This window comes from Triplophysa rosa, linkage group LG7, assembly GCF_024868665.1.
Source record: "Triplophysa rosa linkage group LG7, Trosa_1v2, whole genome shotgun sequence".
In the NCBI taxonomy this organism is placed as follows: Eukaryota; Metazoa; Chordata; class Actinopteri; order Cypriniformes; family Nemacheilidae; genus Triplophysa; species Triplophysa rosa.
The window spans coordinates 3,160,068-3,184,078 of record NC_079896.1 but is presented as its reverse complement, the minus strand read 5'-3'; the positions used below and the strand labels follow the sequence as shown (position 1 = coordinate 3,184,078).

Sequence of the window (24,011 nt, the reverse complement as noted above, 5' to 3'; positions counted from 1 at the left end):
GAAAACAAAATTTTAGGTGGTGTTGTCAATAGTGTTGTCGTTGTTGCATCACCACTAACAATCGACTGGTCGAAATAAAGACTGTAACAGCTTTTACATTTACAATTATTCATTTGGCAGACGCTTTTATCCAAAGCGACTTACAAGTAGGAGAGCATATAAACATTTTGCTAACACGCTTAACAGTACCGTTAGTTTACAAGGCCATGCTACTAGGAGGATGTAAAGCTGGAGTAAGCAAAGGAGAGAATGAACAAAAAGTTTTTGAATTTTTATGACAGACAAACATACAGTTTTACCATACATATACAGTATGCTGTTTCAGATTGTAACCAGGCGTACTATGAGGTCAGCCAAATGAACCCAGAAACGTAAATGTTTGCCTAACATTTCATATTCATCTAGATAGTGTGTGATCTAGGAATGTGTTTCATAAGTGGAATAAATCTCTTAAATGTCTGGGCTGGTCATTTTAACAAGCTACATGTAAACTGAATTATGTAATTTGTAACAGGTTTGTAATGAAGATTGTAGAGGAACAACAATGACGCTGATCTAGTTGCAATGATAGATAGATAGATAGATAGATAGATAGATAGATAGATAGATAGATAGATAGATAGATAGATAGATAGATAGATAGATAGATAGATAGATAGATAGATAGATAGATAGATGATGCTGTCCTATAATAAATATTATATAATATATATATACTATTATACTGTTCTGACTACTACTGTTAGTCAAGCAGTAATAACAGGGCAAAGCGCAAATCAGCCTGAATTCGGTGGCATTACCTCCACAGTTTTCTGAATGATGTCATTATTATCGGAGGTGGAGGGAGGGACCGCAGTGATCCTCCTCGCACGCCGAAACGCCTCCTTCAGCAGTCAACATCAGCTGCGTCGCGGTCCCGTATCATTCCCATTACAGCGGGCGGCTCCTCTGTCAGTCAGTCGAGCTTCGTTTCTTAACAGTAATACCGTGAAATATCTCCACATCGCGATAAAACTTCCACACGAGATCATCTGCCGGGACACCCGAACGCCTCGAGGAAAAACAAGGTATTTCCGTTTGCATAGATCGTGCTTTATCTGAAACGTCGGACTTTGGAAATGTTGGTAAAAAACAAGTTTGAGGAAAGAAGGCGGTGGCTCGCGAACTCTCCACCGCGTCGGGGTTACTTACACGAGATTGCTGATGTTTTTATAGAGGCATTTAGTCAGATTTGTAGTTCAAAAACTACGAGACTTACATTTGGAGTTTAATAGCTTGTTACAGTGTAACGGTTGATACAAAACGACCGCGAATTCGAACGGATGTTCTTCGCTACATTGTAACAGATAAAAGTAGCAACTGTTACATTTGTATCTTTTCTGGGCGTTGCAGTCGGCAGTGCTTCAGTAGTTGTGTTCAAACTTTTCTCTTAAACCCAGTCTGGCAGTTTACTAACCTGTTGTTCCGCCGAAGTGACTGTCGGGACTGCATGTGGCCTCATCACTGTCACGCTTTCGAAACCGCCACCTTAAAATGAGCCTTAGGCCGAAGGCTTCTAATGGCCCGTTGAGCGTTTAGATGGGCCTGCTGGAAAATGCTGTTGCCGGCGTTTTACACAAATCTGACAAATCTGAAATATATTGTGTCATTTATTCCAAGAACATTAAAGTCATAAGAGTAGTTAATGGCAGTTTGTTTAGATTTAGATATCTTACTTTTTTGTTTTTGTTTTGAATTATTTAGCTTTTGACATTAGTTAAATACTAGATCCCCAGGGAACATATACGGAGAAAAAAATGTTTCGTTTGAAATGAATGCACTTTGGATAAAAGCATCTGCATAAATGTAAATAGCGCTATGACATACATTTTTAAAGGGACAGTTGTGTACTTTCTCAATTAATATGAGTTCATAACAAGACTGAACATTAATAATATAGAAAACAATGAATACATAGAAAACTAAAGTTATTCTGCATTGGAGAGAGGGAGAGAGATGATAGTGTGCTACTGAATAAATAAGACCTGTCAAACATACTTGCTGCTGTTTATGAAAAAAAAACTTGTTTTCATTGCAGTTTGATTGTCAATATCTGGCTTATAGTCTTGCACATGTCATATTGGTACAACTGCACATGGTGCAGTAATGTTGTTTGGAATTTGACCCCAGACAAGGATCAATTGGTTACTGTAGATTGTAACTTTACAGGAATTGCCTCTTTGGCTGATCTCGGATCAGGACAACGAATTGCCTCCTGTTCTATAAGCCCTTGACAGACTTTGTCAGGCTGCCATATGGTGAACTTTGGCACACATATAAGATTTCTTGCTCTGAGCAGAAAATGCATTTTCACGTCCACAACCCTTTAGGCACATAAACCATGCTGTGGATTTTATTTTGTGATCATGTGATGTGTTTGATTTACAGTACAGTACAAGACAAACTAAAGCCCTACCTGGACTAGTTTTCTGTGTGGGGGTTAGATATATATTTGTGTTTTTATATATATATATATATATATCTTATAGTCTTTAGATGTGATTTAGATTATTAGTGTTGAATTGAATAAATCTGCATATGTCCTGTGTTAATAAGTATAACTCAACTTTGTTTACAGAATGATTCAATCTGAATAGTTCCTAAGGACATGATGTAAGAAGCTTCTAGTTACCCCGGCTGTCACATAATGAATTCAAATATAATAGGATTATTGTGCGAAAAGCTGGCAACGACAGCAATGTTATAAAAGCTGGAAAAACAATGAAGACCTTAATTTGAAAATGCCTGCTCTCATTCCACAAGACCACCTTGTTTTAGTTCAACTTTTTCTGTTGTTTTAACTTGAGTTTCTAGTTAAGTACTAGTGGTTACATGTTTGTTTGTCTGTGTGTGTGTAGTCACCTTGAGAAAGTGGATCATTTCTAGCAAATTCCTCCTACACACTGTTGATCATAGAGAGATATGGACGGTAGATCACATTTGAGGAAGGTAAAACAAGGACGCAAGTCTTGCATATCAATGTGTAGTGAAACTGGACCTCTTCTTGTCCAAACTCGGTTTGATGTCCTCTTTAACTCTCTTTTCTTCTCATTAACACTTTCTAATGAGAAACGTAGGTCGGCAGGTGGAAGTGAGACGGCTGCAGGGTCATACACACAATGAACCGCTCTGTCTCTCTGTAAAAATGCACGTCAAGTCAAGAGGTGATTTTGTTCCTCATGTTCTTGTTTTGGTTTTGGTGGCATAATGCAAGGAACATTCCACATATGCGTCACCTCATAGAAGAAAAAACTCTTTCCTGAAGGTAAAGACACAGTTGGGCCGGGCCGGCTATGACGTTTCGAATTGCTCATGCCACATGTTTTTCTTAAGTTATTTGTCGGTTATGTGCCATTTTCAGTTTGTTTTTTAGTCCCTTGCTCTGGTTATGTAACCTTGTAACCTGCTTTAGAACATGAGGAAACTTACGGTCAGTGAGCTGTACATCAACTGTGCTACTTCATTGTATTAAAGCCACAATATGGAATATTTGGACCGCTAGATGGCGCACTTTCGAAACGACAACAAAAGGCGAAGCTAAATGACGTTATATAGGAGAGTGGAATTATGGGACATGTCGTTTTAACCATCCAGAGGCGTATGGAGATCGCCCATCATGTTCACGGATGAGGTAATGAATTAATTTTATTTTATGTCATCGTAATGAATTAGCTTGCAAGAAACATGGAATGTAATGCTACGTTAACCCGCGACTGATATTGGACTTTGTCAATTGATTTGGTAGCGTAATGCTACACAGTCTTACGCGTTTAAAACAGTCATACAACCGTCGTTTAAAAAGTAAATTTGAACGAACCCACAGCATTTACAAGTAACGTTATTGGCTACATATTTTTGTGCAACATATACTGTATTTCATAGGGTAACTGCATTCATAACTATTCAAATAATCTGTGCATGAGTATTTTGTGTACAATAACATTTTCTTAGCTTACCTGTCTATTAAAACACATGCGAGAGCGGAGTCTCTGTCGAGTCCAAGTTTGTCGCGAAGCTCTCTCCATTTAGAAAACGCCACGTCTATAGCCACGTCGATATTAATTCTTGTTTTATTTCTTCGTTTGTCCACAAGCCTGCTTGCCTCATTTGGCCTACGTTTACGCTTTTTTGGGTTTCCTTTACTCGCTAAAGAGTAATCATGATCCATAATAACAGAACAACAGATGCTGCGTCCCAGATGCTGTATAACCACTTCCGCATTTGCGTGTTGCCGTAGTTTCTACAACCGGAAACTGAGGGTAGTGCGGAGCACCGGATATTAAGTCACTGATATGTGACAAATACAAGGGACGGGCCATTATTTTAAATAGGAATTTCTCTGGATTTGCACATTCTTGGGAACATTTGGGATAATGTAAGTACACAACTGCATGAAATATATCACACTGTGCAAGTGATTTTTGGATATTTCATAACAAAATTATTCCATATTGTGGCTTTAAAAGCACATGATGTGTTTCTATTGTTTGAAATGAATTAAATTCCTGTAAACCAAACCTCTGCTACAAACTAGCTATGTTAATAGAAACGATGTTCATATGCAAGACTAGTGAGTCATCAAAAACATCTTTTTGGGCAAGTTCATTTATGTAGTCACAGCAGTGTGACTTAATTCTGCAACTTTAACATATACTGTCAGCGCAAGAACAGTTGAAACGATTGAAGCACGTTCCGTTTGTGTCTGTAACCTGAACTACCTGCTCTTCTCTATTCATCGGCTTCTCTTTTGTTGTTGAATTGAAAGGCCGTTTTTTAAATCGCTCATCGTAAGGTGTTTTCAAGTATATGACACACAACAGCAAGACCGGAAAACAACAGGGAATTCCAGTCCTGATATCACTCAGTTCGGCTCATGAGTAGGAAAGCTACTGTAGTTAAGGTCAACTTTTTATCTTTACGGCATTTAAATGAAAGTGCAACTGCTTTTTGATGTCATGTCTGCTAACGTCTGTCGACTGCAAGTGTTTAACTAACATACTATAGTACTTGAATTGATTTGATTTGAATTGATAAATCTATGAGGTAGAATGTTTATTCTACGCAGAAGCTTGTAAAGAGAGATTAACCTTAACTTCGCTTTAGAAATGTCTGTTTGCCGGGTCTCATGTGAGTTATATTATACTTTCTATAGACCGTTTCATCGGATCTGCCTGCCGGGACTGCAGCTAACTTCCGGTCTGTGTTTGCCTTGTGTCTAATAATATAACTATTTATATTTTATTTAATTTATATTTATATAATATTAATTTTTATTATTATTTTATTGTAAAAGAATTGTACTTTTTTGCTTGACAAAAATATAATTGTGCTCAGATTTTTTTTGTTTTGTTTTATAAAAGTGCAGCCAATAAGAGCCATTTAAGGAGAAGTTCACATCAAAATTTGCCCCATTCACTTTTTTACTATGGAAAGTCAACGGGGGCAAATTTTGAAGTGAAATTCTGTTTTAATAGACTGGCTTTCAATATAATATAAAGACGTTCACTTCTGCACATTCTAAGCCACTGTAACTACACTAAAATATAGAAATATACTCAAATGAAACATTTTGATTTATTTTGAATTTTTCTTTACTAAGCATAATTTCCATAGTTACATTTAAGTTATTCTTTAGTTTTGATGAGGTTACTTTTTTGTTTTGTTTTAAACATTAATAAACAATGAGCAATTGACCCTAAACGTTTTTGCAAACAGTGTATTTAAAATGACAAATTATACAGCCAGTAGGCTACATTTAGTAATGGTTAATAGTGACGTTAGTGTAGACACGATAGCAACACAATAGGCCAACAATTCTTGCTTGATTTGCTCTGTTAGGTCAAAACCATCGTCCCAGATTAGCAGAAAAAGAAACTGATGTATGATGTATCCCCCTCTTCTTGGCTTATTTCTCTGAAGTCTGTGTTACTGGGAAATAAAACCCAAAGTTTCCTGTGGGTGGATGAAGCTTTGTGCGGGATGGAAATGGCCGTGCTAAAAATAAAGGTCTTTCTTTTCCAGCACAATCTGATGGAGGTCTGTTGATAAGTGCTCATGTTAGCGCTTTGGAAGCACTTGCCACGCACAGCTGTGCTTTACTGACACGCATTCATCACGGTGCAGCACATATTCCCTCATCACCCACATGCAGACACATGAGCTTCACCTTCTTTTCTCTGAGTTATTGCACTGCTAGTGGCTCCTGTATGGGGGTGAGTTGGAGAAATGGATGTCGGGCGAAGAAATGCACGAGATGGATGTGGTTATAGAATGTGCCAAATTTGTAAAATGACTTGCAGTGCATTCATATCTTGGCATGACTGACTTCTGTAACAGGAATATGTGAATAATAAATAAAAGACTCTCTGAGAACAAACTTCTCAGTCTTTGTTGCATTGAACATTCATTTAGGGTCTCATTAGTTTCCTCAACACGGAAACACTTTACTTTGACATTTACGGTACATCATTTCGCAGGATGTGATCTGAATATTTAATTGTAGATATGAATGAACGTTTGGATAGCTATTGCAAGTATATGTGGAGAGATCGGTTCGGTTGAGTAGCCCCGAGTGTGTTATGATGCATGTTTTAGTTTGCGAGTTTATATCGGTTTCGCGTCGGACAGATGTTTGTGTCAGAATCGTACACGGTTTCTCCATCTGGTCTTAATTTAGCGGTTATCGTAAGCCTTGAGGTCTGTTTTGCTGTTATGGCGAGCGACTTGTGGTTGACAGTATTACGATAACATTGGTCTGAGGAATTTACACTCAGAGGGCTTAAAAATATGGTCTACTTGACCAAAACTAAAATAAGAGCTAGCGAGAGCGTGTGCGTGTGCGCGCTCAATGATGAATAAACTTACTGTTAATCCGCGGGTCACATGCGTTCCACACCGTAGAGCACGATCCGTACGGATCACGGATCACCACTAGTTGTTTAACCAATGAGCAATAACTATGCTAATGTCAGTTCTGAAATCAATCTCTTCTTGCTCATTTTGAGTTGCATAAGTCAAGGTGTTTGATTTATGCATAAAAAACTAAGAAATTTGTATAATGAAAGAAACTTAAAAAATGAAGCTAATTTAAAAATGCATCTTTGTGTACTTAAAAAATAAGTCTGTCTACTTAATTTAATGAGAAAGATAAATGAAATTTTAAGTCACACTAACAAAAAAATAGAAACTTTCATTTAAAGGCATAGTTCACCCCAAAATGAAAATCTGTCATCGTGTACTCACCCTCAGGTTGTTTTAAATCTGTATAAATGTCCATGTTCGAATGAACACAGAGAAAGATATTTGGAAGAATGTTCGCAATGTTCAGTACTGGGACATCATCCACTACCATAGTAGGAAAAACAATATTGTATTTTTTTTGTTCTGTCGAACACACAATGAGATATTTTGAAGAATTTAGGAAAACAAAGAGTTCTCGGGCACCTTTACTACCATTTAATTCTTCCTACAATGGTAGTCAATGATGTCCCGGAACTGAAACTTACTAACATTCTTCCAAATAATATCTCTGTGTTCATCGGAACAAAGTAGGGTGAATTAGGGTCATCTGGGACACCTAAACTCTAGTGTGTTTATTTCCTGTTCTATCAAATTTTAGTCAACAGGACTTTTACTGTAATTTTAGCATGGATGTCATGTGACTGAAATCACATGACTTCATGTGATTTTAAGTCACATGACATCACATAAAAATCACATAAAAATAAAGTTGAGTTGAGTTCATGTGGCGATTGCACAGAAAGGGGCGGGGCACTTGTCAATCAAGAAGCTCCCCTGGAATTGCGTGACAAAGGTCAGTGACATAAGATTCTGACTGAATTAATGTTAAAGGACATAAATCTGTCAAAAATAAGACAATGTTCCTAATTGCTGTCAAATTATGTTTGTGATCTATTCTAGCAACAAAATATGTATTAAAGTGTTGAAAATGTGTTTTAGGTTTTTTTTCTTTCAAACATTTTGTGTTGTCCCGCATTGTCAAATGTGATTGAGAATGTGGGACAGCATGCTTTGGGTAATCTGGGACAGTCTTCAAATGGGGGAAATGTGCATTTAGGGACTTTATAAGTCCAATGACAAGGGCTAATATTTATATATATATATATTTGGCACAAAAACAGGTGTGGCTTGTCTCCTTTGGGTATAATATCTACATTCTTTCTTCTGGTGTGGTTAGAAAACATTTTAGGGATTTCAGAAAAGTCTAATATGTTGATCTAATGTGTTAGATAGATATCGAAATAAATCGCAGAAGTCAAAATTGCAAAAAATGTCCCAGATTACCCGAATTTACCCTAATTTATACAGGTATGAAATTACATAAGGACGAGTAAATGATGACAGTATTTTCATTTTTGGGTGAACTATCCCTTTAACAGTAATCCAAATTACTTAACAAGTTCTACTTACTTAAACCAAGAACGTCCTAAACTCAAAAAAATGTAGGCAATGAGTTGCCTTCATTTTTTGGAGTATTGCAAACTTATCCTGGTTTAGTGTATGCAAACTTTTCTAACAAAAAACTGCATCATGTTGAGTGTGAATAGCTTTTTCACAGGCGATTTTTGGTCTTCGGTCTTAAAGTGGTCATATCACACTTATTTTAAAAAAAGCTTTATCTCACAAATGTCTTTTGTTTCTTAAACTACATTTGTTGAACAGTTTTCCATCCTCAGACGGGCAACGTAACTAAGCAGGCAACATATGTGCAATGTGTGTCCATTCGCTTTCATACTCTCAAAATCTCATTGCTAAAACTTACCATGTTTACACAAAGAATAGTTTTTAATTTAAAAAAGGAAAATTCATTTTTTATCTAATTATTCCATTTAGGAGGTGTTTGATAGTCCAGTAATCTGATGTTAAAGTTCAAATGTGTTTGTTTAAACAGGTATGGCGACCCTAAGGAAAAAGCTTGTGATCGTGGGAGATGGAGCCTGTGGGAAGACCTGTCTGCTCATAGTGTTCAGCAAAGACCAGTTTCCAGAAGTCTACGTGCCCACTGTGTTCGAGAACTACATCGCAGACATCGAAGTAGATTGCAAACAGGTTGGTATTGATTCTTTTTTCACCCCGTGTTTATGCAACTTGTCTAAAACACATTTGGTTTTCACAGTATTTTCAGGTTGACTTCCAGGTTTGGGTCAGTTTAGAGTTTCTCCCTCAGATTGTTAAACCCAAGCTGATTACTGCGAGATGCGTCAGTGACCTAGAATGCGTTTCTTTTATTTATGCGTTTGTTTATTTATTATCGCCAGTCACCACAACAAATTCTGACAGCAACGAATGATTGTTGTTTGTTGTTTTGATTATAAACACAGAACGTATCAACAGTATGAAGTCCTTCTCTCCAGATACCTCATCCAAATATTTATCCAAACGATTGCCGAGTAGCGCTGCTAGCCGGAAATAATAGTCATTGTTTGGGACCGGGCGATGTGAAGGGGTTATTTCATCACATCTGACAGACGGCTCATAGTTCTGATGTTGTGCGGTACTGACCGCTACCAAATCTAAAAGAGACTTGGCAAAACAGGAAATGGCTGTTCTTCCTGGTTTCCTGTCTGGACTCAAGATATCCCTGCCCCCACTGTTTTTACTTGCCAACCCCTATAGTTGAATTCTCATTCTGTACATGGTTTACCACGGTATCTTAAAACCGTCCTCAGTGATGCTGCTCAGAGTTTGCCTTGTTTCTCAATAAGCTGCTTGAGCAAAACACAAACGCTTCCCATAAATCTTTCCGCCCTCTGGGAACATTTTATTATCCTTATACCCCGGTGATAGATTTTAAAATCACGGCATTTTGTTTTCTAGCTTTTAAGGTAGAGGTGGCTGTTGACTACAGTGACTAAATCTTATCAGGATATGAGTAATGCACAGTGTCCATGACAAACGGAAGAGCGGTTTATAATACAATACAGTTTTTCTGAAAATTCAAGTAAACATGGTTTTTGTATGTAATCAGGCTATTATTATTAATATCAAGCTAATAATTCAATGCTAAACCACTCATGGAAGGATTTGACAAGTCGTCTTGAGTCATTCGTTGGTGTTTTCTTCAATAGGTGGAGCTGGCGTTGTGGGACACGGCGGGGCAAGAAGACTACGACCGCCTGAGACCTCTATCCTACCCAGACACAGACGTCATTCTCATGTGCTTCTCCATAGACAGTCCTGACAGTTTAGGTAATCACAATGTCCAACACACCAAAACCATTAGCTTGCTTTTCATTTGGAGTCACTTGGAGAAAGCTTGAGTCATCCCCATTGCGGGAAGTTCCTGTGTTTTGTCTGTGAGCGGATGAGCGTCAAGATTACTCTTTTGTCCATGACATCATAGCTGGTTATCTCGACTTGAACATCCTGGTTCTTTCTTACTAAAAATCAGAGCCAGAAATGTTGCTATCTTCTTAGCATGATAAAAGTTTATCGCAGACGGTTCTGCGGGTATTCTTACGAATTCATTGTGTGATTCATCAGATTCATATCGCCTAAATATTTGAGCGGTTATACTGCATCGATGACACATTCCCCTAGCTGTTGTGGGGCTGAATGTTGGTGCGAAACACATGCTTAGTTATGTTGCATAGAAATGACTCTTATATAATAGGATTTGAGTTGTTGGGGCAGATCTCTAATTTTTCTCATTCGGTCTTTGCTTGGGATTACATTCATATTACAAAACAAAGTTTTATAACCATCCAAAGGTCTTAAAGTGATAGTTCACCCAAAAATACAAATTCTGTCATTTACTCTTTTTTTACTCATTTACTTCTGTCATTTACTTAAAAGATATTCTTTTGTGTTTTCTGAAAGAAAGAAAGTCATACAGGTTTGAAATGACTTGAGGGTGAGTAAATGATGACAGATATTTTATTTTGGGGTGAACTATCCCTTTAAGGAAAACAGGCCATAAACAGGAATTCTTTTATCATTTCCTAACTTTTTCTATGAGGAAAATATTCTAAATATCACTGTATTTGTATCCAAAAGGAAGTAAAAACGATAGCTTTGTGAAATTTAATAAAAAAAGCGAGTCATACAATGGCATGAAAGTGAGTAAATGATCAAATAATTATTTCGGTTTCATTTTTGGGTGATCTATTCCTAGAAATGGTCACCGCCCTTTTGAGAAATGTCAACCAAGTCAAACGGGTAAATTGATTGACAGGCTGAGAGGATGTTTGATTTCTTTAAAAGGAAGCATACAGTAGGATGTGATGTGCTATAAGACTGCTTTACAATCTCTACAGCAGTGTTTTGGTATTGATTTTGAAAACATAAACCTTGATTTGGATTAAAAAAAAACTATGCTAAACGTTCTATAAACATCCATTTTGTCTGCATCATTTCACAGAGAATATCCCTGAAAAGTGGACGCCCGAAGTGAAGCACTTCTGCCCGAACGTTCCCATAATCCTCGTAGGAAATAAAAAGGATCTTCGGAACGACGAGCACACGCGGAGAGAGCTGAGCAAGATGAAGCAGGTGTGTTCACCAGAGCCTCCTCTATGAGGAGTTCCATTAAAATGCACTTAGCAGCTAGCATTGCTGTCATTTTAGAAGGCCTGATCATTATCGTTTGTCAAACGTATCATATCGTACCGGAGCGTTCGGTCCAACGGCTGAGTGATGTGTACTGCACCTCAATCCTTAAATGATGTTTCGGGTGCAGTGGTGTTCCCTTTATTAAATCTGGGCAGACGGCCTCAGGTATACTGTAGAAGACCATTAAATGAACTGCATTGACATAATGTGTCATGATTAGACCTGCAGAGAGTCGGCGGCCACAGAAATCTTAATGTCCGTCACTTTAAAGTTCCTTACATCCCCGACCTTTGCGTATTTATCAAATTAGCAAAATGCTTTTAGCTGGCAACGGACCTGGAACTTTAACTTAATTTACTGTGTTTTACGTAGGGCTTGTTCAATGCAGAATGCAGAATAAAAGTTTGTGTTTATAATCATATATGTCTGTGCACGGTGCATATACATTTTGTATTTATAAACATGTATATTTAAGAAAAATATATAAATGCACAGTACACAGACATATATTGTGTAAACACAAACTTTTATTCTGGATGTGATTAATCACGATTAATCGCTAGACGGATCTTGTTTTCAATTAACATAAAGTGAAAATTGCTTGTTTGTTTTCTTAATTTACATTTCTGGAGCCTTGCGTATAAACGTTGCAAATGCAATTTTTCAGTATACGATGCAATTTGTACATTTTTTATAATTATTTAAAATAAACAAAAAGAACATAAAATAAGATGCGTTTCCTTACCTGACCCCAGTTCGTTTCTAATAATGATTTATAATTTGAGCAGTCGGGTGAAATTTTGCTAAATCAAATTCACAACTTCATGTGAAGTACATAAAAACCCTGCAATTTCAAACAGAAGCCGCAATAGAGAGGCAAAAGTTAGAGATTGCTTTTTTTGATCATGATGAACATTGTGATTAAATGAAAAGGCAAAATTCGCTTCTGGATCTTGATGAACGTGATGATTCATTTCCAACTTTGTTTTTTCAGGAGCCTGTTAAACCGGAAGAGGGCAGAGACATGGCGAACCGCATCAGCGCCTTCGGCTGCCTGGAGTGCTCGGCCAAGACCAAGGATGGAGTGAGGGAGGTATTTGAAATGGCCACCAGGGCAGCGCTGCAAGTCCGAAAGAAGAAGAAGAGAAGCGGATGTCTGATATTGTGAGAATTGTCCGGCCGTGTTGATGCCGAATCAGAACATTCTGTTACGACTCCCAGCTAACCAGAATACACCAAACTCCAAAATATATTTGACCAAACAGCATAAATACACTGTACAGTATGTCACATTTCATGCAAAACTAACAGGTGGGAAATATTCAAAAATAAAATCTGCATTAAAAGAGGGCTGGGCAGAAAGACAGATTAGATGTCATGTTACACGCCTTGATCTTTCTTTAAAGGCACAAAATAGTTTCTACTCCAGCTTGTCCTGTAAGATTGAGATCGATAGTAATTGTATTTTTGCACAAATTTTCCTTTTGACCTTTATTCTAAATTAATAAAACGTAGCACAGAATTTGAAGTCAGTGCGTTTGTGAAAGTTCCCTGCAGAATTTGAAAGGACTCACTTTTTCTAGACATAAATAACTATAAGCCAATTAAATATATTACAAAATGCAAAAGGTGGAGTTATATTGGTTATATTATACCCTCTCGTACATTAAGAATTTCACATTTTGAAACAAAGTTTATTATTCTGTTTGACATAAGATACTAAACAGGTTAAACCAGCCCCAGAATATCCTCAGAGACGGGGTCGAGTTAAGTATTAACACGTAACGCAAACACTAAATGTTTAGCTGTGATCGCCTCTGAAGGTTTCCACTACTGAGAAATGTTAAATAAGTACACAATGTGGTTATATATTCGTTTAGGGAGGTTTGTTTGGGTAGTATAAACGGGTTTCGAGTGCCTTCCGAGCTCACACGGAAAGCGTGTGCCTTTGGTTATCAGTCTAGTAATGTGTACGGGTCGAGAAGCAAGTATGGGATGCTCTTGATCAGATGGATGTTTATATGCACATGATCAGTGTTTTAACATTGCATGATAGTTGCTAGTTGCAGATGTCAGTGGCTAGATAAAAACATTACTGTATAGATTCCATTATTTCACTACTGTACCCACTGGTACCATAGAATGTTTGACTTCAGTTACACGTAACTCGATGTCTCCTGTCTGTGTCCGAGCATTGAAATCGAAAGCATGGTGTAGCTTTTTTAGAATAAAAAATATTATATAGCAAGTTTTTCTTTGGGTATTTCATGGTCAATGGGTTTTTCTTGAACGCTTGAGACGTCATGCTGTCGAATTCTACATTATCGAAAGGCCGTGTTATTGAAAGACACCAACTGGTTAAGTATTGGTGGGAATGTGATGTTTTCCAACATTTAACAACCAACTTTAGATTCTTTGAAATGTTGGCGTTTGTCGAGGCGGCATGAACCAACTTACACGGGGCATTATTAACAAACTGACTGTAATGCACTGACTGTACAATGAAATGCACAACACTATTCACAAAATGTTTGTCAACTTTTTTTGTATACTGGTTTATGGAGTCATCAATGAAACCGCATCATAGAAGATGTGCATTTGTGAATAGCACTGGACTGGTTATGTTGTGATGTCATCGTCTGCATGAGCAAATTCCTGGTTACTACAGCAACCAGTCTTTGCATACAGAGCTCCTCATGGAGCTGTAAGATCAATCCTCTGCTGTGTTTATAGGGTCTCTTCCTTTTTTCTGGAAGTGTTAAATATGATTTATTATTCCAGATTTTTACGAGCACTCATAGTAACAATTTGTAAACAGGAACAGCATTGCAGTCGATGTTGAAATGAAGTAAACCAACCTATGTTAATAAAATATTTTTTGGGAAACAGAATAACGTTGTGCTTCTTTTGCGTGAAATTGTGCGAAATGTTGTTCAGCTTGTCGTATTTGTTGTCTTAAAAAGCAGAAGAAAACAATTTGTCTGGCATGGACTTAAAATAATTCGGATATTTGTTTCAGCATGTTTTGCAAAGACAGTTTCACAAAAATGTATTTGTAATAATCATAAATTCCCCAAAAGTTACTTGCAACACACAATATATAAAATATATATTTTTCTGTTTGTTTATTCAAACCCAATAAAAATGTATTATTTTCTAGAAACGTTCCAGTAAAGTGCTAAGAAGCATTTGAAATGCGCAAATCAGCCTTAAATTAAGCGTGCCCAACCAGGTTAAGCTGAAATGAACAAAAGGTAAACAAATACATGATGAAATACGTGACATGAGGATAAATAAGCAAGCCGTTTGCATATTTTGTAATACTCTGGTAATTTTTCAAGCACTGTCATTTTCAGTGTCGACTACCTGAAGAGATTCACACGATATCATACTGACTGCATACTTGAGTCTGCTAGACTGCATAAACCATACAATCTCCATAGTGTTCGCTTGATTCTGAATTATGAATAAAATGCCGTCAATGCAATAAACGAGAAGTTTTCATGATTTTTTATCAATACTGCTTATTGGTTAAAAGCTGAATTCCCTGTTTCTCTTGCAGCAAAGTGATTGTCTGGTTTGATAGTTTGTTGGTCCTCAATGTTCACTTCTCCACTCGGTTTGCACGTGCTGTTGTAGTGGGCTCTCGTCGATATCTGTGCACAAACACACACGGTTGAGTCATGCAAGGTTATAGGGGTGGTTTCCCGGACAGGGATTATATTAAACCAGCACTAGGCTTTAGTTAAATTAGGATATTCAAAAACATACTACTGTACTGGTGTACATCTTGAGACAAATCAATCACACTGACATATTTTAAGATATGTCAATGCAAGTAGTTTTCGATAAAGACACCTCTAACAAAGAAATTAATCTGGGATTAGGTTTAAACCCTGTCCGGGAAACCGTTCCATAAGACTTTGGGACGTGTCGTGTAGGGATGCATACCATCGGAGGTGATCTTTAAAGATGCAAGCCGAGTGACCACATCCTCCTCTCCTTCGGCATCCTTGTAGTCGAAGCCGGTATAACCCTGCTCGAGCTCACAGTACCGGATGAACCTGAGACACAAACGAGACGACACGATCGGTCTGAGGTCCCATTAAAGTTTCAAATTCATTGAGGTCTTTGAGCTCCTTAAGGTCTTACCTCTGCCAAGTAGGATCTTTGTTTAAGATGACCGGGTTTCCCACCACAATGAGCAGTGCTTTGGCACGAGTGATGGCCACGTTAAACCTCTGTGGGCAACAGAAGTCCAACAAATGATTAAAAACTGAACTGGAATTTGAGCTGATTCGTTTCTATGAGCTTCTGTAATAAACTTTCGAACTTCGACTTATTCTTATCACATGTTGTCCGATTCCTTAAATGAACATTTACGAGACCATTTATCCAAAACCATTTAAAGTGCTTTCAAGCTACAAATTAAATCAGTTTGCGTGTTCCCACGTGGTGCTGCAATGCCAAAAAAACCTTCTCATTTGAGAGGAAGCCGATGTTGAAGTCTTGATCCATCTTCACGTAGTTGACGCTGCTGCGGACAGTAGAGACTACGATGACTTTTCTCTCCTGACCCTGAAACTCTTCCACCGACCCCACCTGTAAAACAAACCGATAAAAGTCTCATTCTGACCTCAGAAAGTTTGTTGAGTAGAGAAAACACACAAGCTGACCTTGATCTCTTTCCACTGCTTCAACTCAGCCACGGTGTTTAGAGCTTTGCGGATTTTCTCCACCTTTGAGTTAAAGAGAAACCCTTCAGTTAGAGAGTAAACATTTTCAGCTTTGGCAATTTTTACAAATGTATTATTACAAAAAAATTATACATGCATAACATTTAAATATTCATTTATTTTTTTAAATAAATGATTATTAAAAATGTTTACTGACTGCATTGTACAATGTTTTAGGTGGTTGCTAGGGCTTTGGTATGCAGTTGCTAAAATGTTTTTGGTGGTTGCTAGGGCACTGCTACTGCAGTCTTGCCTGTTTCCTGTAAGGGGCGATGATGCCGATGTCCTGAATTCCTAATTTTGGCAGACCTTTCTTGCCCTGCGTTTGAATGAGCTTTTTGAGGTAGCTGGCGATGACCTCGATCTCAGTCACATTGAAGAATGAGGGACTGTTTTCCTCTCTTTCATCTTTCCCCATCACTCCATGAAATACAACAGGAAATCCCTGTTTATCACAGAAACAAAGCGCTTTAATCACAGATTTACAACATTTGCAGCTAAAAACACTGTTGCATTTGTGTATACTCAACTTATCCAGTGTGGCATCAAATATCAGAAACATAGATAAATTAGTAATTGTATATGTTTTAATAGATTTTTATATACAGCTGCATTAAAAATGATTTTCCGTTTTTCTGAATTTACTACTTATAGGTATGTTTAGGTAAAATGATCATTTTTGCTTCATTCTGTGAACTACTAACAATATTTCTCCCAAATCTCCAATAAAAACATTGTTTCTGTTTGCATGTATTTGCAGAAAATGAAGACTGAAAATAACAGAAAAGATGCTCTGTATTTTTTTCAGACTTCAAATACTGCAAAGAAAACACGTTCAGATTCACTTTTGAGCAATACGACAGTACTATTTGTACATGTATTTAGGAAAAGTTCAAACATTAATTTTTATGTGAAAACCTGGATTTTTATTACAGTTTTCATGTGTCTTCTCATGCTGTCAGTCTTTCACATTGCTGTACTTTATGTCACTCCTGAGGTTTGATTTTGTTGAAATTCAACAGACACTGAACCGAAATGACCACAATACATCTAGAAATGCTGATTAAATGGAAATTTAAAATGCTCTCTTAATTTTTTCCGCCGCCGAATAGAGAATTGAATTGATCACATCGTGGGACATATACGTAATAGACACGGACAACAAATCAGAATAAACAAGCTTTTAGGTCTTTTACCTTCTTAGGAAGATGTTCCCACTGACAGAAAGCCTCTCGCTCTATCTGATCAGCAAACACCTGCAGCTCATTTTCATAGAAAAGCTCATTGGGGATCTTGAGGATGGCAGGGTGAGACCTGGGATGGAGAAAAATGATGAAAGAGTTGAGAACTGGATGATAAGTGATCCCTCAACAAATTCTCACTTTGTAAAAACGATAAAAAAGACCAGCACCTGTAGTTCTGTAGAAGTTTGGTGACAAAGCGACTGTCATATCTAGGGATGTCATCCTGGATCTTCTGATAGAGACTGTTCTGTTTCATCAGCCTTTCCAGGAGTGACTGCCCTGTTATATACCGGCAGATGTTTATTCACTTTTCTCAACAGAAATAAAATCTAGCTAAATTTAGGTTTAAAGGCACGGTTCACTCAAAAAAAAAAAATCCGTCCTTATTTACTCACCCCTCAAGTTGTTCCAAAACTGTATAAATTACTTTGTTCAGTTGAACGCAAAGAAAGATATTTGGAAGAATGTTAGCAATTTTCAGTTCTGTGACATCATTCACTACCATAGTAGGAAAAGTTAAAATTGTAGTTCACACAAAAAAGAAAATTCTGTCATCATTTACTCACCTTCGAGTTGTTGCAAATGTGTATAAATGTCTTTGTTCTGATGAACACAGAAATATAGTTGGAATATTGCTTATAACCAAACAGATCTCAACACCCATTGACTACCATAGTAGGGAAAAAACAATGGTAGTTAAAAGTGCCCCAGAACTGTTTGCTGTCCTACATTCTTCAAAATATCTTCTTTTGTGTTCAACAGAACAAAACAAATGATAAAGTAATGTTTCCTACTATGGGAGTCAATGCGTGTTGAGATCCGTTTGGTTATAAACATTCTTCCAAATATCTTTCTCTGTGTTCATCAGAACAAAGACATTTATACAGATTTGGAACAACTCGAAGGTGAGTAAACGATGACAGAATTTCCATTTTTGGGTAAAGTATCACTTTAATGGTGCCCCAGACCTGTTTGCTTTCCCAAATGCTTCAAAATATCTAATGTTGTGTTCAACAGAACAAAAAAATATACAATATTTGTAGTGAATGATTACTCACATTCATCCAAATAACAAAAAAATGTATACAGGTTTGAAACAATGATGACAGCGTTTTCATTTTTGGGTGAACCATCCCTTTAAGATTACGTCTAGCAAGCAGTATAAGCTTGCTGAAGACATTTCTAAGTGTGAGCAATAGTACTGATATCTAGCACCACGAACAAAGCAATACGGTGGAAAACAATAACGGAGGTCATATAACATCAGCAAGTACCCATTCCATATAGCTGTGCCAGTGGAGATCTCAGGACGGGGCCCAGTTGTTGAGGGTCTCCGGCCAAAACCAACTGACCCTTCGCCGGGTCGAGCAGACCTGAAGCACAGAGAGGACAATGTAAGTGAAAAAACCACTCCTTTGCTTCAATCACGTTTTAATTTTCCTTCATTTACCCGCTATCCCGATGACACACTCGGGCTCCACGGCCTGTCCAGCCTCATCGATGAAAATGTGTGTGAAGTGGCCCTTAGCGACGCCGCCCGACACCAACCTGTGGAGCAAGCAAACAAAATTAATATTCATTTACAGCACAGTCTAGATGCCTCACGCCAGCACAAACTACAGTAGCCTGACAGTAAAAAAAATGATGATTTGACATTAGTGTTACAAGAACCAGGATTTAGGTGGCATACAGTATTATTGTTAGAAGAAAGTGTGCTGTACCTTCCTGCGGTGACCAAGGTAACCACGACGACCCTGTAGTCCATCATAGCTTTAGCCGAAGGTAAGGTGAAGGATTGCTCAGACTCATTCCAGTTGCTGTGTTTCTGTTTATAAACAGTCGACAGTAGGACGTTACAATTGTATTTGCTAGCATATCAACGCATGCTTTTTGAACACGTTTTTCAAATATCGTATTTTTTGGAATGTTGTGTTTTTTTAAATCTTGATTTTCCATCTCACCAGCAGTTTCTTTGGTACAGAGCTCGAATCTCTACTCGATGCATACAGACGATAGAGGTGATGGCCATCCACGAATCCTAACAACCTCTCGCACAAGAGATCACAGGCGCTATTCGAGGGAGCGCACGCGAGGATATGGACCTTGTCGCCACTCTTATTCACCTAACACAAACAACAATACACACATCACATGGACTGTCTGTCGCAATAGGTTGCAGTAAACCAGAATAAAACAATGACATCACCTGTTTTATGGATTCTACCATGGTGACAGTTTTGCCCGTGCCGGGAGGTCCAAAGATCAGGTAGGGTGCAGGTTTGGATACGCCCGACAAGATGTGCTGGACTGCCGCCTTCTGCTCTGGGTTCTTCTCTAAATCTTTGTTGAACATTCTGAAGGACAAACACGGTAAAGCTTTGCATTGTTCTGGAAGTGTACAGACAGGCTCTGCTTGTTGTTTTGTTCCGTCTGCTGACATCACCGAGGAGGTTCCAGCACACGTCTGTGCATGTGTTGACGTATTGTATCTGTGTATAGAGAAGAGGTGTGTGTGTGTGTGTGTGTGTGTGTGTGTGTGTGTGTGTGTGTGTGTGTGTGTGTGTGTGTGTTAGGGCATACTGACCTGAGATTTGGCAGTGTTATCTCAGTGATGTTATGATCCGTGGGGAACAGAACTCCTCCCAGGCCGTGATGAGCAGCGAGCTGCACCGCTCTGTGCTGGAGTTTAATTGGGAAGCGGTTGATGTTGAACTCCACGTCAAACTTCATGTTAGGGAGAAACCTCTGGAGAAGTCTTTGAACACAGAACAAGACCGGTAAACTAGTCAAACATTTTTGTTTATTGAGATTCAAGAAAATACTATATTACTGGAAATAGGCTAAATAAAAATGAGAAATGTTGCCTCAGCTATAAACTGAAATAAGTTTGACTAATACAATTTAGTCACTAAAATGATTAAATAAAAATCAGTAAAAAATGTTTTAAAACAAATAAAAAATAAATGTAACATATATATATATACAGAATATATAAAAATAAATAATAAAATTAAAAAAGCACGACGCAAAACTGTAAAAAAATTAACCAAATACAAACATGAAAAGTGAATAAATAAAAATAAAATTTGATTCAAAATATGAATAAAACAATACAATTTTATATAAATTTATATAATTAACTTTGGATATGCATTACGTCCAAACATTTAAGGTCACTTACTCTATTAGCTTTGTTAAAGGGATAGTTCACCAAAAATGATTTTTTTAATCGCTCACTCTTATCATCTTAACATAAAAGAAGATATTTTGAAGAACGTTGGTAACCAAACAACATTGGCCCCCATTGACTTCCACTGTATGAACACAAAACCACTGAAACATTTCTCAAAATATCTTTTGTGTTCCACAGAAGAAAAAGTCACATACAGGTTTATGAGAGTACAATATGAGAGTAAATAAATGATGACCGTTTTTATTCTTTAGTGAACTACATCTTTAACACTGTTTATAATTGTCCTTATGTGACGTTTCATTCCCAATTTCTTACTTCTTAGAGAATCCTAATTTAACTTTCTCCAGCTCGACACGATGGACGAAACCCTCATATACGGTGACGGGGTTGCTCTTGTCCCCTGACACGAAGACATTGAGATGATCTCCTCTCAACACAGACGGTCTGTTCTCTGCCACTCCAGGTACCTGAGATACAAGAACAAAACAAAGTCATCCAAAACGTACAGTGAAAAATCTTGCCTAAGAAAGTAACAGGCGCCTCTCGCTCACTTTAAGAACCAGCAGCTTCTTGTTGATTTTGTCCTGGGTCATTGTCTTATTGTAGAGGTCGTACTTCTTGATGTCCACCTCCATCTGTATCTCCTCCAGCTGTAGGAGGAGATGGAAGCGCTCCGTGTACATCTTCATGCACAGCTCCTTCTCCAGGACCCGTCTGAGAGCACACAGAAACTAGTTTGATTACACAAATATGCAGAATGGAAAAAAGAATGAAAATGCAAAAGGCACATGCTTGCCTCACTCTGGGAAGTTGCAGCTTTGCAAAGGCAGAAAGACGCTCGGAGTCCTCCAGCATGTGTCGGGCCAGAAGCTTTAAGTAGGGGGGGTACTTGTAATCACTGAGCTTGACCTGAGCAAGCCTGGAAAAACTAGGAAAAATGGGATGGAAAGAGGAACAGTTTAACAACATTAAATCATCTTCTTATTTTAAGCTTCTAAATGAAATGCATATATTGAAATAGTCATTATATCGTGGACAAACAGACACGCATCTAAACAAACAGACAGACAGATCGATCTAACCTCTCAGGCCGAACCCCAACTTCCACAATCCTGTCCCCCGGACGGAGTCGTCGGTTTTGTTTGGGGTTATACGGGCTCTTTGGGCCCAGTTCTGCGGCTAGCTGTGTCTGGACCACTGCCTCCAGTTCCCTGACTATACAGAAAGGTTTAGCAGCACCGGGGGGCTCCGACTCCGGGCAGAACTCAAAGTACATGGTGGCTGGAAAGTGTCCGTGAAACTGGACATTGTAGTGGACTTCGACAGCATAACTCTCATCTGTTGATTAGAGGTCACACATGAATAGGTTGTCGCTGCTCATTCATATGTCTATGCATTCGATGGAGGTCTCAGGCTCGTCCTCACCCGGGCACAGGAGAAGAGGGGAAACGCGGTTGACTCTCCGGGCGTCCACTAGAGTAAAGCAACGCATGTTGTGGAGAGCCGTGTAGTAGGTGAAGTAGACGCAGCTCTGGCCCCGATTCACAATGTGAAACTTAACTACAAACAGCTCGCCCAGTTCTTTGATAATGAAAGCTATCTTTCCATTGGTGGCCTTGGGGTCAGAGGTTATTTCAACACCACATTTGTCCTGGATGAGTTTAGCCCTGAAACAGAGAAGCATGTGACTGTGAGGTGAAATGTCTTTAGGAACGGCTTCGAATAGCAATAAACCGTCCAAAGCATGTGATCGTATCATCTTTTCCACACAAGCATTAATGTGTTCTTGGCCATCAGATATTTTTCCCCTATCCCAGGGAAACATAACTGTCATTGGCAACACTTACATAGTCCAGTTTCTTTCTATCACCAACAGTTCAATTCAATTTGATCCAATAAACCAGTAGAAATACGACATGGGCCGTCTGACACTTCGCTCACCGTTTCACTTTGAGCTTTTTGAGAATTTCTCGAGCCAGCTTCTTCTTCGAGGTCAGGACCGGGTTACTGGGAGAAGAGGATGCTGGGATTGAATCTGGGGCGGCTTCCTTGGCGTTCTTCTGCGTGAAGGATTTCCACTGGTCGCAGTAATACACACGCATCTGTCAAAGGAAAAACACACTTTGAGAATCACTTCAAAACGACTCAAATGTGACATTCATCTAGTCAATATTTCATATCACCTGTGGTTTGCCATGGAAAATGATTTCCCCAGGTCGTGTACTGGCTTTATTGAACACTTGTAAGGCGTAGACCACATTGGAAAACTTGGGTTCCTGGCTTCCGTTCCTAAAACAATGTTTACCAAACAGTTACAGTGTTATTCAAATAGTTATTCAAACTTGAATAATATTAAAACCAACAACAACACTACTTGATTCAAGCTAAACAGAGGTTATTGCATTAGCCAGGTGTGGTTAGTATTGACATAATATGTGACACTTACAATATACTGGTTTAGACCAGCAAAATAACATCACAAGAACTGTCCGAGTGGTTTATTTGCAAGTGTGGTTTTACACATGACAAACTATTTAAAACCACAGAAAGACTACAAACCTTTTAAACTCTAAGTTGTAAATGTCCTGAAGCTCCTTTTTGTTTGTTTTTGATATCCTCTCCCCCAAAAACGCTAGGAAATCTAGTCCTACTTCGTATGATGCTTTGAGAGAAGGCATTGTTCTGTCGGTTCTGTGTGTAAGTGATGTATGTTTAGTGTTATTTGGTCCACTCCATGCGATTCCGGAATCGAAACTGTACAGTCAGTCACATAACGTGAAACTCAGTTCAACAGTGATCGCTGGGTTCGTCAACAAATTACAGTGGCAGAGTCAAACGAAAGGTTTTTGAATTATGTATCACAATTGAAATAAATCATTCGACTTCCTGGCTTCTCACTAAGTTATAATATTCGTGTAAATCAGTTTTTGTTATAAAGTTTCAGAAGTAATAAATGTTAAAAAATAAAATTATATTTAGAATTCGTTTCAAATTGTTTTGCGACGCTACCTAAATATGTGAGGCGGAGCAGGAACGACACTTATCTTTGATAGTGAAATGTATGGATGGGAATATTTAATTCAATCTCAACAGGATTGGTCGATCAAATTTATATAAATTAGGCGTCGTCATTTCCGTCAAATCATAGAATCGAGTTTAATTCAGACAGTGTTTCTCTGACTGTATGCGTAACCAAATATGGCTTAATATTGTTTTATTCACTGAGCA

General features: G+C 38.1%; 2 protein-coding genes across 2 annotated transcripts; one reads left to right on the top strand and one right to left on the bottom strand.

Annotated features, from left to right (window-relative positions):
• The first annotated feature begins 880 nt into the window (after nucleotides 1-880).
• Nucleotides 881-13,833, top strand: rhoca (ras homolog family member Ca). Its single transcript, XM_057337660.1, has 5 exons — nucleotides 881-1,067; nucleotides 8,951-9,108; nucleotides 10,128-10,248; nucleotides 11,420-11,550; nucleotides 12,605-13,833. The coding sequence occupies exons 2-5, from the start codon at nucleotides 8,953-8,955 to the stop codon at nucleotides 12,776-12,778; spliced, it is 582 nt and encodes a 193-aa protein (XP_057193643.1). The 5' UTR covers nucleotides 881-1,067; nucleotides 8,951-8,952; the 3' UTR covers nucleotides 12,779-13,833.
• On the bottom strand, nucleotides 13,370-23,547 carry mov10a (Mov10 RISC complex RNA helicase a). The gene is made up of 22 exons (XM_057337659.1): nucleotides 23,343-23,547; nucleotides 22,967-23,072; nucleotides 22,725-22,885; nucleotides 22,209-22,450; nucleotides 21,866-22,121; nucleotides 21,580-21,711; nucleotides 21,335-21,497; nucleotides 21,099-21,250; nucleotides 20,175-20,345; nucleotides 19,797-19,944; nucleotides 19,552-19,713; nucleotides 19,312-19,415; nucleotides 19,041-19,138; nucleotides 18,865-18,963; nucleotides 17,758-17,869; nucleotides 17,543-17,660; nucleotides 16,600-16,791; nucleotides 16,287-16,349; nucleotides 16,087-16,212; nucleotides 15,763-15,851; nucleotides 15,562-15,674; nucleotides 13,370-15,266 (listed from the first exon to the last, which is right to left on the bottom strand). The coding sequence occupies exons 1-22, from the start codon at nucleotides 23,459-23,461 to the stop codon at nucleotides 15,208-15,210; spliced, it is 2,985 nt and encodes a 994-aa protein (XP_057193642.1). The 5' UTR covers nucleotides 23,462-23,547; the 3' UTR covers nucleotides 13,370-15,207.
• Nucleotides 23,548-24,011: the final 464 nt, after the last annotated feature.

What these genes read in the sequence shown, in the direction of transcription:
- rhoca (XM_057337660.1), top strand. Translation starts at nt 8,953, where the DNA reads ATGGCGACCCTAAGGAAAAAGCTTGTGATCGTGGGAGATGGAGCCTGT. An exon ending in TCGAAGTAGATTGCAAACAG is followed by an intron (nt 9,109 to 10,127) that starts GTTGGTATTGAT and finishes TTTCTTCAATAG; the next exon opens with GTGGAGCTGGCGTTGTGGGA. An exon ending in AGCTGAGCAAGATGAAGCAG is followed by an intron (nt 11,551 to 12,604) that starts GTGTGTTCACCA and finishes TTGTTTTTTCAG; the next exon opens with GAGCCTGTTAAACCGGAAGA.
- mov10a (XM_057337659.1), bottom strand. Translation starts at nt 23,461, where the DNA reads ATGCCTTCTCTCAAAGCATCATACGAAGTAGGACTAGATTTCCTAGCG. An exon ending in CTGCAACTTCCCAGAGTGAG is followed by an intron (nt 21,498 to 21,579) that starts GCAAGCATGTGC and finishes GTGTGCTCTCAG; the next exon opens with ACGGGTCCTGGAGAAGGAGC. An exon ending in TCGCCCCTTACAGGAAACAG is followed by an intron (nt 16,350 to 16,599) that starts GCAAGACTGCAG and finishes TTTAACTCAAAG; the next exon opens with GTGGAGAAAATCCGCAAAGC.